At 35.2% G+C, this 17016-nt stretch overlaps 1 protein-coding gene across 1 annotated transcript; it reads right to left on the bottom strand.

The window, feature by feature from the left end:
- Positions 1 to 397: 397 nt before the first annotated feature.
- LOC113710378 (30-kDa cleavage and polyadenylation specificity factor 30) lies at positions 398 to 13937 on the bottom strand. Its single transcript, XM_027233341.2, has 7 exons — positions 13311 to 13937; positions 12223 to 12612; positions 6800 to 6962; positions 6618 to 6728; positions 4772 to 4840; positions 2525 to 2611; positions 398 to 1452 (listed from the first exon to the last, which is right to left on the bottom strand). The coding sequence occupies exons 1-7, from the start codon at positions 13739 to 13741 to the stop codon at positions 547 to 549; spliced, it is 2157 nt and encodes a 718-aa protein (XP_027089142.1). The 5' UTR covers positions 13742 to 13937; the 3' UTR covers positions 398 to 546.
- Between the last annotated feature and the right edge of the window lie 3079 nt (positions 13938 to 17016).

A 17016-nucleotide genomic window follows, 5' to 3' on the forward strand; every position in this document is an offset into this window, starting at 1 on the left:
TAGGAATATTGATGAACATTGTTGTGTATGAAGTAAAATCTTATAATAATATAAAATTGTAGGTAAACTTTTGAATAACTGATATAACATTTATAGTTGATACAATGATCTGCATTAAAAATTTTTAGGTAAAAAAGAAACATCAAAACAAATATAAATGTTTATTTAATAGTGATTTTGATGTTGAAGGATAGATAATAGTGATAACAAGTAAAGATAAATGAAATAGAGATCATGAATCATTTTTTTCCTTTACATTTTTGTTGTGAATTATAATTCAAGAGTATTATAGGAATTTTGAGAAAAAGTGTAACCTTTTGGATCTAAAATGTTACTTAAATAGTAAAAACATGAGAGGTAGGTGTAATTTTTAAAACTTGAGGGGAGCTTTCTACAATTGTAAAAAACCTCAGGCGAGGTATTTGAAATTAACCCAAAATACAATTCACTGCAACACAAATAAGATGTTTCTAGTTCACTGCAAGATACATAAGATGATTTCAGATCAAGAAAATTTCAAACTCGATGTGATTTTATCCTCGCAAGTCATGTCTGCAGATCAGAGCCATTGGGAGCATCTCCTTCTAGACTACGCCTTTTCTTTTTTCCCTCTCCATGTCTCGACCTTCTCGGTGCCTCGTCCTCACTGTCACTTTCATCATTTCTGAAACTGTTTCCACCACCAAACTTGTCCTCTTCTTCAGCCTTCCCTCTTTGCTGATGCCTCAAGTCATCATCAGTTACAGCGACTGAGGTTGCCATCTCTTGACCCTTGCCTTGATCTGAACCGGAACTAAATCTGTCATTTCTATCACTGGTTGGTGCTTTCTGATCTCTCCTAGTCCGATTTGAATATTGAGATGCTTGAGAGGATGGAGGGGGAAACACTGGGGGCATACTAGCTGGTCGACCAGCTCTTGGTTGCACTGCTGCGCCAGCACCTACTCCACCCATAAAAGGGGCCCTTCCTGGACCCATCATCATCCCAAATCCACCGACTGGGAAATTCCCAGGCTGGGAAGGCCGACCAGGAAACATCATTCCAGGTCCAGGACCAACAAGATCACCGGAGAATCTAGGGCCATATGGACCAAAAGGACGGGGAGCCATGCCAAATGGATCTGGGATTGGAAAACCATCAGGTGTCATGCCACCATATGAGAATCCATCGCCAGCCATCATACCTGGGGGAAAGCCACGCATTCCAGGGAGTGGCCTGGCCCCACGTGCCAAAGGCATAAAAGGAGGCCACATCATTCCTCTACCCCTACCTCTGCCTTGAGCTGCTGCCCCATAGACCTGGCCAAAGTTCTCATCTTCTTCCTCACTTTCTTCCTCTTCCTCTTCTTCGTTATCCTCAAATGGGACAATATCTGGGTTCTCACTTCTATTTTCCGGGACACCCTTTGCCTTTTCCTCCTCTCTCTTTGACTCGGCTGCAACCCAAACAGCCTGAAAGAAAAAGTTGACCACTTAAATCACTTCGACCCAGTACAATTAGTTAAAAGATTTTGCAGCTTCCAATTTCTATGCTGCAAAAATTGCTTTATTTGCAACATGGGAAAAAAGTATTTTGTGCCCCATTACTATTGCAACCAGCTTTTATGTGTGGATCTTGCACCTGTAGTACTAACAAAATATTGAAAAAACCTTTGCATATGTAGACATTCGCGTGCAGGTCTGCATGCAGCTGGCACTTTTCAATCATATAGAAGTTTAATAGCTAGAACAAAATATACAAGAACTCAAAGGAAGAAGCATAGACGATGACAGTATCATTCAACTCACAAAATTTCAGCATTCAACTGTACTACAAAGATCTTTCCTGATGAATCATCTCAATCCTGGTCTCACTATGTTTTATGAATGTTACAGGCAGAAAAGGTTCAATACAGACTGAATTAGGCACATCCTACTCGCACAATAACTATAACACTAAATTTTCTCAAGCACTTCAAAGCATTCCTAGTTCATAAACTAGAAATACAAATTATGCATTAGGTCATCATGTCACTTCATCTGAAAACTGGATTTAGAGGAAAAGGAAAAGTTTTTTTCTTGTGGGGGGGGGGGGGGGGGGGGGGGTTTGGGGGTTCCCTTAGACTAAAGCCTTTTTACTCGTGACCACAACTTGTTGCCCAAGCAATGAGCATAAAATCTATACAGTTCATTCCAGAAAAAATAATATATATAACACGTTAGGGAATTCCACCTCGTATTTGTAGATATCAAATGAATTACAGAGGTGTCCATGAGTAAAGAAAACAGACAGTGTGTACAATAGATTGCCTAAAAATTGGAAATGACATAACCAGTCAATGTAAGTAAATTTAACAGTACTTTTTTTAATTTGATGGACAACTTGAGAATATGAGCAGGGAGGCTAACTGCTCACCAACACAGAAAAACACCTCTGTTTTCTCGTTAAGTATGAAGGGAGGAAAAGAAGGTAAAAAAATGCTGATGCCTACACAAAATGCATAAAAGGTAGCTTGAAGTAAAAACTATAAAAAAAAAATGGTACCATTAGTTCACTGTCTGGCTCAAGATAGAGCAGGGAGGCTAACTGCTCACCAACAGATGGCTCTAGCTCTTGGCAATCTCTACTTATCTGAAATCACACGACAAACAAGAACTTGATTCATAAACTAGACTTTTACTATAAAAGAAAGCCAAACAAAACACTTCCAAAAAAGTCTGATGGAACATAATAAAACTTCTCAGAGACATGTATTCTGTGGAAACTGGGAAACACACTGCAATTAGCCCATTGACGATTCCAAGGTTCAGTTTTTCCTTTAAAGAAAACGTAATTATAACACATAACGAAGCAATATTAGTAGGAGAAGTACACATACAGAAAGGAAAAGCATAGTCTTCCCAGCATTTTTCAGTTTACTAAGGTTTGAGAATTGAAGATTTTATCCTAATTTGAAGATAAAGATTTCCAAAATTTCAGGGTATGCATGGACGTATAGATTATAAACCCAGTTCAGATCAAATTACCAGTCAGTTGGGATGTCACAATGTTGGCAGAATCTGAAATGTCCCTCTTAAACATCTGATACGACCCTGTATGACTTTTTCCCATTATTTTACAACTACTTTCTTGGATTGCAAATTTAGAACATTTTCAAAATAGCAGGTTTAGAGATGGAGGTCTGCACAGTACGAACTCAGTTGGCAAAAAGTTTTAGATGTGCAGATTTTGCAATTTATGCACAACCAACAAAAACATCTCAAAAGAAGCGTTTCAACTGCTCCACTCAGCTTTAGGAAAAAGATAATAACATTGACCATTTTTAATGCTTGGATACAGTTTCATCTTGCTGGCAGATCCAGGCCAATAAGATCCCTGGCTATCACTTGATTTTTGCTTGAATCCTTTAATGCAGCTAAGCTGGTAGCGAATTAAAGCTCTCAATGGAGGGGCGGAAAAGAAGGGAAGTATTCATGGGTTCCGGGGGAAATTCTTCAACCAGCTTTGGAGGAACTGGCAGTAGTGGGAAAGTGGGGTTGTTGTTATGGAAAATGCATAAGATGTCTATAATTGGTTTGTTGAAAATATTTAGACAATGTACTTCTATGCATAAAAAATTAGTGATAATGGAGGTAATTCATCCTAAATACTGAACAAAAAGGGAGGCATGTAATAGTTTGAAACTAGAGGTGACTTTTGTTACTTTTACACAAAACAGTATGAGGTCATAAATACACAAAGTTCTTCATAGAATGAGTAGTTCTATTGTTTCTATTATTACTGAACTCAAAAAGGTTCCATGGAAAAAGAAAAAAAAAAGAAAGGGATTCCCTGGGATTCATGCCACTTGAATGACTAGGACTCCTCTTGTCAAATTCTCTGGAGTGCAGCTCTTTTAATTAAGTGCCAAGCTGATGTGAATGAGGATTACTTAATACCAACTAGTTGCCTTGCACAACATACACCTCCTCTCCAAGAGGAGAGGCAAGTAACTGTATAAGAAGATTCTAACGTTCAATTACAAGAGTTGATGTAATACCAATGTTCTAAGCAGTAATTCCTTGTTTTACTGGGCGTGATTCCTAGATTTCCCTCTGTCCTATTTCTTAAAAATCAGTTTTATTCTTATTTTGGAAATCAAACTGGGTTTCTAATCAGGTTTTTGGAAACAGGCAGTCTGGTATAATTCCTGGCTCAATGTACATCATTTGACTGAACTGAACTTACAAATGAAAAACTGATAACCAGTTTCCTCAAGTACATCATTAAATGAGATGACTTTACAAACAAAAGAGTACGATAACAAAGTGAAGTTAGACGAATAAACATAAGCATCCAGACGTACATGCATAAATGCATCTATCTATCTCATATGTTTATATGTGTAACGACTAGAGGAGAGACAGAAGTTAAACTGATTGGACATGTTTGCTTTTTAAAATATTTGCTTTGCCCAAAGAGTAGTTTTGGACGAAAATGAAGTAATAGAAACTTTAGCACTCTCAGCTTCACCTTTTTTTTTCCTCCTCCCCTCTCAAGTGTTTCTTATTTCACCTATTAACTCCACTTTCAGCTTCAAAAAGACTGTTGATGGTCAGATTTGAATCAACTGAACAACAACTAATTGAATCTAAGTTGAAGATAACAGTAAAGACGGTCAGATTTGAATCAACTGAACAACAACTAATTGAATCTAAGTTGAAGATAACAGTAAAGACAGAATTCTAGAACATAGAAGATGTCTGTGTGCCCATGAGCGCATGTGAGAGCAAAAAGATAATCTTTTAGTACCTTCACTGGCAAATTTTCATTGTATGGATTCCTCAAATGACGACTTTTATGGAAGGACAACTCGCAGAGCTGCAAAACAAGGAGAATCAAGTAACTAGTGCACAGTAGAACTTATACCAACAGTCACAACTACTTGCTACATATTAAGCTAATATAGTTTAACCACCAAAGCAATGACAGTGCTGGGGTTTAAATAAGAGCGAGTTAAAAACTGGGCCAAAAATTATTGAGCTTGAATTCAACAGATGCCATTCTAATTGAACCCCCCCCCAAAAAAAAGAAATAAGAAATAAGAAAAGGTTTCTCTGAGAGTTTTCAAGCTGCACGAACACAGAAACAGAACTTCTGGCCTCATCACATACATTACTCAAGTCTCTACCAAATTGGTGTCATGATAAATTTATTTTTTCCCCTATTTTTTAAGCAAGTCAATTTGAAATTAGGAAGTATATCAACTTACTTTTGGCAATAAACAGCAAAGATCCAGGCACTTGCAACAAATAAAACAAATTTTACTAGCATATTCCAGCAAAAATGAAACTTTAAAAAAAAAAAGAAAAAAGAAAAAAGTTCAAGAATACAACATGCATGACTAATCATATTTTCCTGTTTTAAATTGCCAAAAGAGCACTTTGAAATGTAAACAGACTAGAACAGACAGCAAACAATGTTTGTATGAATGTACACAAGGTAAGATCTGGTTAATCTTCCAAGCATATAAGAAAACAAAGCAAAAACATCTAGACATGAAACTAGAACGATAAGAATGGGTGATGTTAAAAAAAGTAATTCTCAAGAGTGAGCCAAATCATAAGGATCGTTTTGATTTATTGACATTGATAACACTCACTACCTCAAAGTAAGAAAGTCTTGTATTCAGAAACATCGTCTAATAAGAAATCAGCAGCTTGAGAAGCATGCAAGAATTCTATCTTCAAATACCCGTAACTAAGATATAAAATAGAGAAAATGAAACCAAACAACACGGACCTTTGTACATGATCATTACCCAGAATTATAGTGTCTAGATACCAACCCATTTTCAATTGATATATTAGCATTCAGAGGTTTATTATCTTTTTATGTCCTTTTTTATGTCCTTGCACCATATACACTCATTACATAACACTTTGGGGAAGGAATTTTGTTGAGCTACAAGCTTCTTTGAGGATTGCCCACTAACTCTATAAATGAAAAGCATGTCCTAGACACACCCTCCCAACTCTGCAATCAGCACTCAGAGAGACAAATGGATGGAACAGACAGACAAATAGAGGTTAAAGATAGTTCGTGTGCAACATAAGGTTTTTTTCTGTTTTTATTCTTTTTCCCCCATTTTTTGAGAACATAAATGCATTCAATAACAGTTGAGAAAGGTAAATATCTGAATAGGTTAAAATAGTCAAGTATCCTTTGCTTCATCCTCATAAAACTTTAAGAGACAGCTGTAGAATAATGACAGCATGGTAGAGACCATAGGATTGGAAACCAAAAATTATCAGTCTTGTCATGAGTAGCTCTCAATTGCTTGAAATTCTGGTCGAGAAAGATGTTGTAGAAAGAATCTTAAGATTAGAAATAGCAAATTCTTGGGTTGGTTACAAAAAGAAAAAGGATGAGTAAGTTCTTAAAAGGAGAAAAATAAAAGGGTAGAGACCTTACTATACAATTTAGCTTCATTTCATGGGTAATTGACTTCAATTGGATAGAAAACAAAAGTTAGACCAAAAAGAAACAGCAAGCTCTATTGGTCTCAAAATGCAGAGAAGAATTACAATGGTTGCAGAGAACTTAGTACCAACATTTAGGTGATGGTTTTAGAAGAGAAAAGGCACTAACATGGTACCTTTAACCATTTCACAGAAAAATTCCTTCCATAATGCCCAGTTCCATGTGCATGCTTCCAATTGCCACCGCCTACTGAACCACCAATCCTAGATGTCATTTTTGCACAGCCCTATAAACCAGGGAGAAATTAGACAAGCAACTCTTGTAGAGGCAAAAACAGCTTGGTTCAATTCAACCAACCTGAAAATGTCTGGTCCTGTTAATTGAAAAAATTAAAATAACATTATCCGCTGAATCAAAAGCTTCATTTAGCTTGGCCTCATTGCTCCTCTGAGTTGCCCATACTCCTTGTTGTACCGACAATTCTAAATTCTCACGGTTGCAACTTTTGACTATAAAGTACCTATACTTCATTTATGATAAAAAATAAGTTTTTTTGACTAAGAAATAAATAAGCGGAAATAAAGTAACTAAGAGACACAAGGAAAATAGCTCATGGAAAAAGCACAAATAAAGGGAAGACTGCTTTATCTGAATTTAGCTCAAAACTTTTGCAATGCCATAAGCAATATGCATTTTGAATTATTTTTAATTAGTAGAGTACAGAATGACCCAAGGATTCATTTGCTAGTATTTAAAAACAGTCAAAACATGTAAAACCTCAAGTCAATGCACATGAAAGCAAAGCAAGCATATTATTCTCATCTCAACTTCATTCCCCGTCCAGAACACTCTTAATACTGTGTATCAGAAATAATAATCATCTTCATCACCCAGAGAACTCTTTAGTGGTGTGTCACCAGAAATAATAAAAATGAAGTGTGTGTTCCAAGTCAAACCCTGTCTTCCAGAACCTGAGGCTATTAAACAAAATTTTAATGACAACCAAATTTGTCCAAAGAGAAGGCAGGAAGCTCCTGTTTACCGTCCCAAAAGGAAAATATTTTGAACAAGCATTTGAGGCATTCATCCATTAACAAATAAGAACATCAAGCATATGAATTATAAAACCGAAGTTTGCCCAGTTACAATCAGCAAGGATTATCAACATCCAATGTCACTGCAAGCTAATGATTGATTTTGTTGTGCAAATCATAGTTAATTTCTTCCCAAACAAAGAAGCTAAATTGAAATAAACCGGAACTACACTAGAGGAGACTAGTTTTGTGGTACACCATACTGTACAGAAAAACTATTCTGAGATGCAAAGTCACAAATGTAATGGTTCAAACAGTGGAAGCAAGATGAACAGAATCCATTGCCATATGAAAGCTCTTCAATGTCATTGTCAAGCCAATACAGAACTCCAACCTATTTTCCCTAAACAAAGAGTAGAATAAAATATTCTGCTTCAGAGGTAACTTGATGCAAAAATAGTAATGCATGACCCAATGATTACATCACATGATGTTGGTCCACATTGCATAACAACAAGCTGGAAAAAGTCAAGAACAGAACTAAGACATTGGCTCAAAGACTTTAATGTATCCATTCAAACAAGCATTCAAATCCCAGATTTCAACTATATAAGTTAACGTACAGTTGGCCTCTCAAATTAGGAAAATCATTGACAAACACACAAATCTAATGTGTCTATGCGGCAATCTAAGATTACCTGATTACAGTTTACCAATCTCCCAGAAATTAGACTTAGATGCATCCACATCCCTCTGCTTCAGTTTGCAAAAGATACTAAGTAGCAACAGTCTTAACAACTTAATTAAAAGTGATACAATCAGTCGAACAAGACCGACTCCCAATGCAAGGCAAAACATGTTGCCAAAGAAAATTATCTAGCGGAGCCAACAACATCATCATGGCTCTATCTCTTTACTCCCCGTTATCTGAGGAAACAGCAAAGAAAATAAGTTCATGTTTCACATGAACAAAAAGTAATTCATTAAAGAGAGATGACACAAATAAGTAGAATTGAACAATCCTCCAAAGAGAATGAGAATGAACAGCTTATAAAACGATTTCTTTCTCAATGACATATCAGTATGCACACTAGAAGCACTAGCCAAGAGTGAAGAAGCAGATAAATGTCCCTGAAAACAATCCTGCAAGTGTTATCTGTTCGGCTCTAACTTTTCTCTTTCCAAAACATTCAAAAGTTTACCCACCAAGAAAAGCACCATAAACAATAGAGCTTCCAATGGAGACCACTAGAATCAGGAAAAGTCAACTCTTAATTCTAGGCCACACTTTGCTTTTGGATATATACCCACTTCTCCACTGAAAGTCTAACTTGGGCTGATTTTTTAAATAGGGCTGATCACTGCATAAGGAGATGACTACTAGTTTCTCTTGGGCAGCAACCCCGTGGTGCCTCTTAATAATTTCCACCCAGTATCATCAAATAGATAATTTCACTTGTTCATGACCATTTGACTTTGGAGGGAACAATAATTAGGTGGCACACACTGAAACTTTGAGGCCTAAAAAATGTCAAAAATCATTAGCCATGATTCTATCCATGGAAAAGAGATTTGTTTTTCCATTTCCTACTGGTCATGTAGAAGCTCTGGTTTTAGCAGGAAAAGTTGTTGATAAACCACTATGGGAGGAAAAGCATTTAAAAGCTCTGGCTTTAGAAGGAAGAGTACCCAAACAAATTTGTCAAGGAACAACTATGTGGGAAAAAGATAGAAGTGGGAATTTCTCTAACTATACTCTCAAACTAGATGCATGACACGGGGTAAAGAACTTACAGAATACAATAAAACCTATTACACAAGGTACAGCTTGTCCACAAGGGATCCAGAGTAAAAACCACCTATTTTCCTTATAAACAAAGTACTAGTCAGGTCACCGATAGAGGCATCCACGAATTCTTGCCACCTGTAGCTAAAGCTTTTTTCTCTGAAACTGATGACCAAAAGATACAATTCAGTCATTCGACTTTTAGGTCGATTTTAAATGCAATGTCCTGGACTTCTGTAGCCAATTCGTTGGCTACATGACAGGCATCCACTATCAGTCTTATCTTCAATGATTGTAATTTAACATTACAAGTTCAAAACATTTGCAAAAAGTACTCAAGTCAAAACTTTAAAAAGAGTAGAGACCAAGCTGATAGATCTAAGATCCTTAATCTGCATAGATGTCCCCTTCTAAAGAACATAGATCTAGAAACATGACACCATTGGTTGAAGAACATGCCTCGAGAAAAACATCCTAAATACCATTCCAACATCCTTGAGATAAAGCTTAGGAAAGCCATCCTAGAATAATCCCTTGTCTTACAGTATCAAGAGACAGAACATTCATGTCCTCAATCTCAAAAAGTGTTCTAGTGATTCAGTCTATTCCCCAAAAATAGGACCCAATTCCCACTTGATTCAAGTTCTCAAAGATCTTGAAAGAGTCCAAGCACAACAAAGCTATTAATTCCACATTCTTCCAGGCCTATTTAGTCACCAGTGCTTGCATCCTACCAGTAACCAATGTCAGAAATAAAAGGTGTTACAATCATCATCAGACTCTCATCCAACAAGACCTCTTCCAACACATTTCTAGTTAAGCCTGCTTAAAAACCATTAACTGACAGGCCACCAATTGCTTTTAGCTTATTCAAGGTCGAAATCTTTCTTAATCACCATAACCCTTTCTATCCAAAACTTTACACTTTACTTAACAGACTTTAGTTTTCTCAAGAAGTTAAAACTTTTTCAACTACAATATTACCACTCCATAACCCACTCGTTGACTTGAATCCTGTAGCAGCTACATCCAAAATACGTACTCATATATACAGAAAACATGCCTAAAAGACAAATTGGGTACACCACTAGGATAACTAGTCCCCTGTCCTCAGAGTAAAGGAACCTATCAGTCAAAATAAACAGAAACAGCTGTAAATAGAGTTTCAAGTAATTGACCATCGGACGGATCCCGCAAGCCAGGTCCACGATGAAAGATCAGAACTTTACATGCTAACTGTACGTAGAAAGATAACATCAAAGTACCATAAAAAAATCGCAACTTAAGCACAAATTCTAACAACTACAAGGCAAATAAGTCATGTCAATCCATTCCTTTAAGAAACTTCTACAGAAAAATAACTCAGAAAGAAAAGACAAATACATGAAGCACAAGTCAAATAAATCAAATGACTTGACTGCTCCAACAAAGAAAAATTTAGCATACAGACTTAGGAAAAAACACATAGATTAGAAACAATTCTATTCCATCAAGCTGTAATATGCACAGGATTCTATTCCAATTTCATCAACAAAAAAAACCATAAAAATCAGAGGAGAATGTGATAAAAGGAGATTCTTAAGAAAAACTGATTCAAACCAATTTGGCTGAGAAGTATGCATATAAACAAAATTAAATGGTTAATAAATTTTGAGAACATTTTTAGAACATTTGCAACATTCATCGCCAGTAAAAATGGCAAGAAGGAAACCCAATAAGAAAATAGGTCATAAAAAGATTACTAATTTTTGGAGATAAAATCCAAAAAGCAACCATCTATTCTCATAGAGATTACAATTCATATGTAATGAGGCCAGTACCTGCAATGAATCTTTTCTATGAAAAATAAAACAAGGCTACATGTGATATTTCAGCTTTTGAAACAGAGGTAGGTAAAATGCAACATAACAATTATCCAAACACATATACATTAAATGAGTACTTAGTTACTGTAGTAAACATAAAGCTTGCAAATGAACTACCTACATACAAATGAATTACCTACATACAACCTACGGAAACAAGAATAAACCTGTTCTTTAAATTTGATAAAGCTAGAGGAATACAAAGCATGTGACACAGAAAGCAAGCACATGGCACTCAACAAGAAGAATCTTCTCTGGTAACAAGTCATGTGAGCAAAGAACTAAGACAAGTCAACTGGAAGGGGAAAAAGGAAAAAAAAAAACCAGCACACATTCTGACTCAAAACAGTTTGATAGAAAACCCAAAAAAAAAAAATTCGTATTAGCCGGGAACTTGGTAATTAATCAAATTGATCATCTAGAAGCCTCTGGCCTATAAGATGATGCATCTTTTGTTATGTAATATTCAAAATTCTTATTTGTCACCTTAAGAAGAAGTCATCCTTAATGCAAGAGTCCTACCAGAATATGACATCTCTACAGGCAACTATGCGGCTGAGTTTGTAATGTTTTCCCAGTCAGGTCATCAAACACATTTGTCCTACTCAGTAACTAGAACCAAATACAGAAATAAACAAGCAACTGAACATGTTAGGAACATTTATTTGAAAAGGTAATCTATAAACCTAGATCGACTAGGATAAAACATGCTTCTGGGATTGTTTCCAATTCCATGAACCCTAAACGTGCCACATCGATAACTATGTAGACTCGATAAAGATTACTTTAACATGTCAACTAATTATAGCATTTTATGCCAAAGAAATAACAGATACTCAAACAAGACTCCCCTAAAAGTGAAATAGAGATGCCAAACAAGATAAAGCAAAGGAAAACAAGCAAAAGCTCATTTATACATCATTGTCCAAGAATGTAGCAGAAGAAAAATAGATGTATAACCAATTATGTTTGCTACCATGACGCTCAAGAAATTTATTACAGCGGATGTAGGACAACCCTTATATATAACATCCATAAATAAGTACAATGCCTGATTACATGACCTAATAGAAGACCTTGTTACTCTGAACACACCTAGATGTTCCTTGGGGCAGGGGTGTTGCCATTCTATTTGTTTGATTTTGCTGGCCATTTGGAAGATTTTGTGCTTGAGCCTGGCTGATCTGTTGTGGCGGTGGACCTTGCTGCTGTTGTTGCTGCTGCTGCTGCAAGGCAGGGGACTCTGCAGTAGTAGGTTTTGCAACTTGATTTGCACCATTGGGTATTTGTGAAAACTGAGACTTTTCTGACTGTTGTGAATAGTTAGGATTCCGGTTTTGCAAAAACCTGTTTGTATTTCCATAGTTGTAGGAAGTCAATTGCTGAATCTTCTGGAGGACTTCTTCTACAGGAGGTGGAGGTCCAGGCTGTTTTGCATGCCTATATCGACAATCAGGACCATTTGGACAAAACCCTAATTTGTACCTGTGAAAAACAACCATCCATCAGAAGAGACATTGAACAACATCTCAATCACTTAGAAATTGCTCCAGCTTGTGAAATACTTCTTGTTTGTATCTTTCGCTGAAGAAATAACATGATTTGGACAAATAAAAGTACAAATACGAGAATAATGGAAATTTCATTTATAGGAGTTATAATTTTCTCTTAGCTACAAGTTATACTCCCGATAAGGAACAAGATATATACGAGAGAAAGGTCAAATTCCAGCAAAAAGGTGGCATTGTTGAGACATGAACATAGCAAGGAGGAATAACGCCAGAAAGAATAAATTAACGTAGTTAGGCAGACAACAAAGCAACCAAAATAAATACTTCCAACTCAATTCCTAAAATTTCACTCTTCCAAATTCTAACCTTTAAAAAGAACTAGAACTTTTAAATTCCTTCATACTTTAAACTATAGTTAAACCCAATAAGAGCCAAAACTCAATAAAATTCTACCAGAAAACATGATTTCCCAATTTCCACAAATTATCAAACCAGCCTACAAAACTGATTAGCAATATCAATTGTAGGTTTTACAAATTACAATCCATGCAAATTTAAAAAAAAAAAAAAAAAAAAGAATTTAACCGCCAAGTATACGGCCATATAAGAACAAGAATAGAAGTAAAAAAAGAAAAAAACCAAGAAGCAGAAAAAGAGAAGAAAGATACATACATATTGCACTCCTTGATATCCTCATTAGTATGCTTGTACACACAATCCTGCTCACGACATTCCCCGTAAAGCCGAAAAAACCTACAAACCGGCATCCGAGATTTATCATACTGGTGAAGGAATCCGCAAGCATCACCTTTCATACACAGAGACCGGAGCCAATGCCGGCAAACTGTCTGCCGGAAGCTCCTCCTCTGATTTGTACCCATTCCGCCATCTGGAGCCGCCGCCCCCACCCCCGCCGCAGCCGGAGGAATTACTGATGGGTTCATACTATTATTAGTAATATTAGCGGCTGCGGAGGAGGCACCGATGGCCGAAGCTGAGGCATCGGAGGGTTGGATTACCGGATTGGATGCCGTAGGATGAGTGGGGCCCAGGTCAAGACCGCCCTCGAAATCGAAACTTAGACCTCCTTCTCCGTCGTCCATATTTGTTCTGTATTTTCTGGATTGCGGAAAAGATTTCTACGCGTATGTTTTCAGAAGGTGGGGTTTTGACAGGGAGGGATTCGCCGTTGCCGGTGCAGGCGACGGCGATGGGGTTTTGGGTTAAGGGGTTTGCAGGTGTAATTAATAGAGAAGGTTTTAACAGAAGAAAAGTAAAATTAGGAAATTTGAAATGAATTCAATTTTGGTAACTCTATATAAATTGTAAGGCTGCGAGTAAGCAAAGGTGAAATTACACTTACCTCCCAGATAGTTTGTTGAAATAACAATCATTGGCCTTTGCTTACAAAAATAAAAAATTTGGTTAACAAAGGCTGAAGTATTCCACTTGAGATCCTCGGTGGCATATTTTCTATGCCAATCCAATGCCACCTCTAATATTGCGTCAAATGTCCTATTATTATTTGCACTTTAATTTCTAATAATTCAAATTAATTTGATTTAACACAAGTTTTCTCTATCCTCTAAATTTTTGAACCAAAATTAACCGATCGCTCCAATAAATCCTAAGAAACATCTCAACTTCTACGTTCAATTCCACCCTAATGGTTATACATCTGGTTCATCGCTTGATCGATCTATTAAATGAATATAATGCCAATGGCTTTAACTTTACAGATGGAATTCAAGTGCGCCAGTTGGTTTCTATCTACATGATGCCAAAGCCGCCTTCAAATTCATATCAAATTCACCAGAATTACTAACCATCCTTTTCCCATTCAACCAATGGACATCAATCAAACCAAGAAAATAGAAAATCAAACCCAAAGTTTCTCTCTTTACACGACTAAACAAAAAATGCAGTTTTTTTTTTGAAAAAAAAAAGAAAAGAAAAGGGGAACTTTAGGCTATTAAGCAAAGAAGAAGAAAAGGGGGGGATGGAACCTCGAGGGCATGCTTATAGCGCTGAGATTTACGAAGGTCTTTGGAGATTTGACGGAGGTCGGAGATGGTAATGCTGTTGCCTTCACTAACCCATCTGTGGAGGACATTGGTGGCGCTTCTTTTAGGGAGCCTAAGCCTCATTATTCTTCTCTTCAAATCATCATTCGTCGTAGTTTCTGAATAAGAATCAGAACCCTTCTCCTCATCTGCTTGATCACATGCTACAACTTCAACCTCGCTTGCAGAAGGAGAAGGAGTATAGAAATATCGCAATGCAGTCCTTCGCCTTAGTTTACTGCAGACAAGAAATTCTTTATGGGTTAATTTTTTTCAGCAAAAGGGATGGAAAAGGATCAAAGGAAACTGAAATACAGAAATACACATGGAGATGGAAATTGTCAGTTGTTACCGAGCCATAGTGAGGAAGATGGAGCGGGCGGCCATGGCAGCTGACTCCACTGCTTGCTCAAGTAATAAGATGAGTATTATTGGAGCGATCGGTTAATTTTGGTTCAAAGGTTTAGAGGGTAGAGAAAACTTGTGTTAAACCAAATCAATTTGAATTATTAGAAATTAAAATGTAAATAATAATAGGACACTTGGCGCAATATTAGAGGTGACATTAGATTAGCATAGAAAATATGTCACCGAGGATCCCAAGTATAAGTATTCATGTGATGTGATGGGGCGAATGAAATATTAAGATTACAAACTTGGAAGATCTTGGTCATGTCTCTTCTTTTCCATCACTATATCAATATATGAAAAAGGTTTGCTAGAAGCAATACACGGTGGTGGGTTCAAATGGACTAATTTCTCAAAATATAGTCAAAAAAAGAAAAGTCCGTCAAATATAACTATGACATAGAAGTGGTACGAAACTATAGCTGCTGTGCTAACTAGATACGGTAGCGAAATTTTTTTTTTTTAAAAAGGCAACCGGCTACCGTGCACAGTCAACATGATAGCCAACAGTGAATTTTTTTTTTTTTTTTTCCAAAAAGTCAGCCGGCTACCGTGCATAACCAGCACGGTGAATCAGTACAGACTCAATTTGGTTTGGAAAACCACAATCTGAATGAGTTTAGCTTAGATTAATCAACTTTGAAACCATGCATAAGCAAGGGATTTTGCTATGTATGTCTATTTCTGAATCACCATTCTTCCATGATGACAAGACTCGCACCCACTAATTTTGGAGTACCATACATTCTCAACTAAAACTGACATCATCCATCAGTCACATTAATGTCATCTATAACTGCATTTTCCTTCTCTAGAAACGAGCTGCGACTTGTACAAATATAAGGTGGCGTTTGGTTCGCACATCGGTATTGGATTCGGATTCGGAATTGGATATCTTGGGTTTGGAATGAGGTCATTCATTCCAATACATTTGTTTGGTTCAAGTACCTGGAATGTGTATCATTACTATAGTTGATGTTTGGTCGTCGACTCTTTCGGAATGGAATATAATAAATATATTATAAAACCCCATCGTAAATGATAGTTATTGGCTCTTTGTAAATGGGATATAAGAAATCTTCACTAATTAAATATATTAGTATAAATGTATTAGTAAATTTAGTCTAACTAATTAATAATTTCTATTAGTAAACATGTATAATTATTAGTATAATGGATAATATTAATTATATTACATAAATTAATATACATTATATAATACATATAAATAATAATATTATTATTTTAAGTTTGTAACTAATTAAATTAAATATTATATATATAATTAAATATAAATATACAAATGTTATAATATAAATATATAATTATATAATTATATAATATATACAAATATTAATTATAATAATATTTTATATAAATATAATATATATTACATATTAAATATAGTTATTATTATATATTATTATATTTAAAATAATAATTATTATAATTATATAACTTATTAATATTACATACATGTATATATTATAATTATATGCACATATAATATACATTTATAAATATACATATATATTATAAATATAATATTATATAATATTAATAAATTTATAATATATATTATATAAGTATAATTATATTTAACTAAATAATTATAATATATAATTATATAATACAATAACATCATTATTATAAGTTTGTAACTAATTAAATTAAATATTATATATATAATTAATTATAATTATACAAACGCTATAAAATAAATACATAATTATAATTATATAATATATAAATATTAATTGTACTCATATTTTATATAAGTATAATGCATATTAATATTAGATATAGTAATTATTATATATTATTGTATTTAAAATAATAATAATAATAATAATTATATAATTATATAATTTATTAATATTATATACATGTGTATATTATAATCATAT

This window comes from Coffea arabica, chromosome 9e (assembly GCF_036785885.1).
Source record: "Coffea arabica cultivar ET-39 chromosome 9e, Coffea Arabica ET-39 HiFi, whole genome shotgun sequence".
Lineage (NCBI taxonomy): Eukaryota > Viridiplantae > Streptophyta > Magnoliopsida > Gentianales > Rubiaceae > Coffea > Coffea arabica.

Coding starts and splice junctions, on each gene's coding strand:
- LOC113710378 (XM_027233341.2), bottom strand. CDS start 13,741: ATGGACGACGGAGAAGGAGGTCTAAGTTTCGATTTCGAGGGCGGTCTT. Junction 6,729..6,799: donor ACAGGACCAGACATTTTCAG/GTTGGTTGAATT, acceptor CCTGGTTTATAG/GGCTGTGCAAAAATGACATC. Junction 4,841..6,617: donor TTTCTGTGAAATGGTTAAAG/GTACCATGTTAG, acceptor CTTGTTTTGCAG/CTCTGCGAGTTGTCCTTCCA.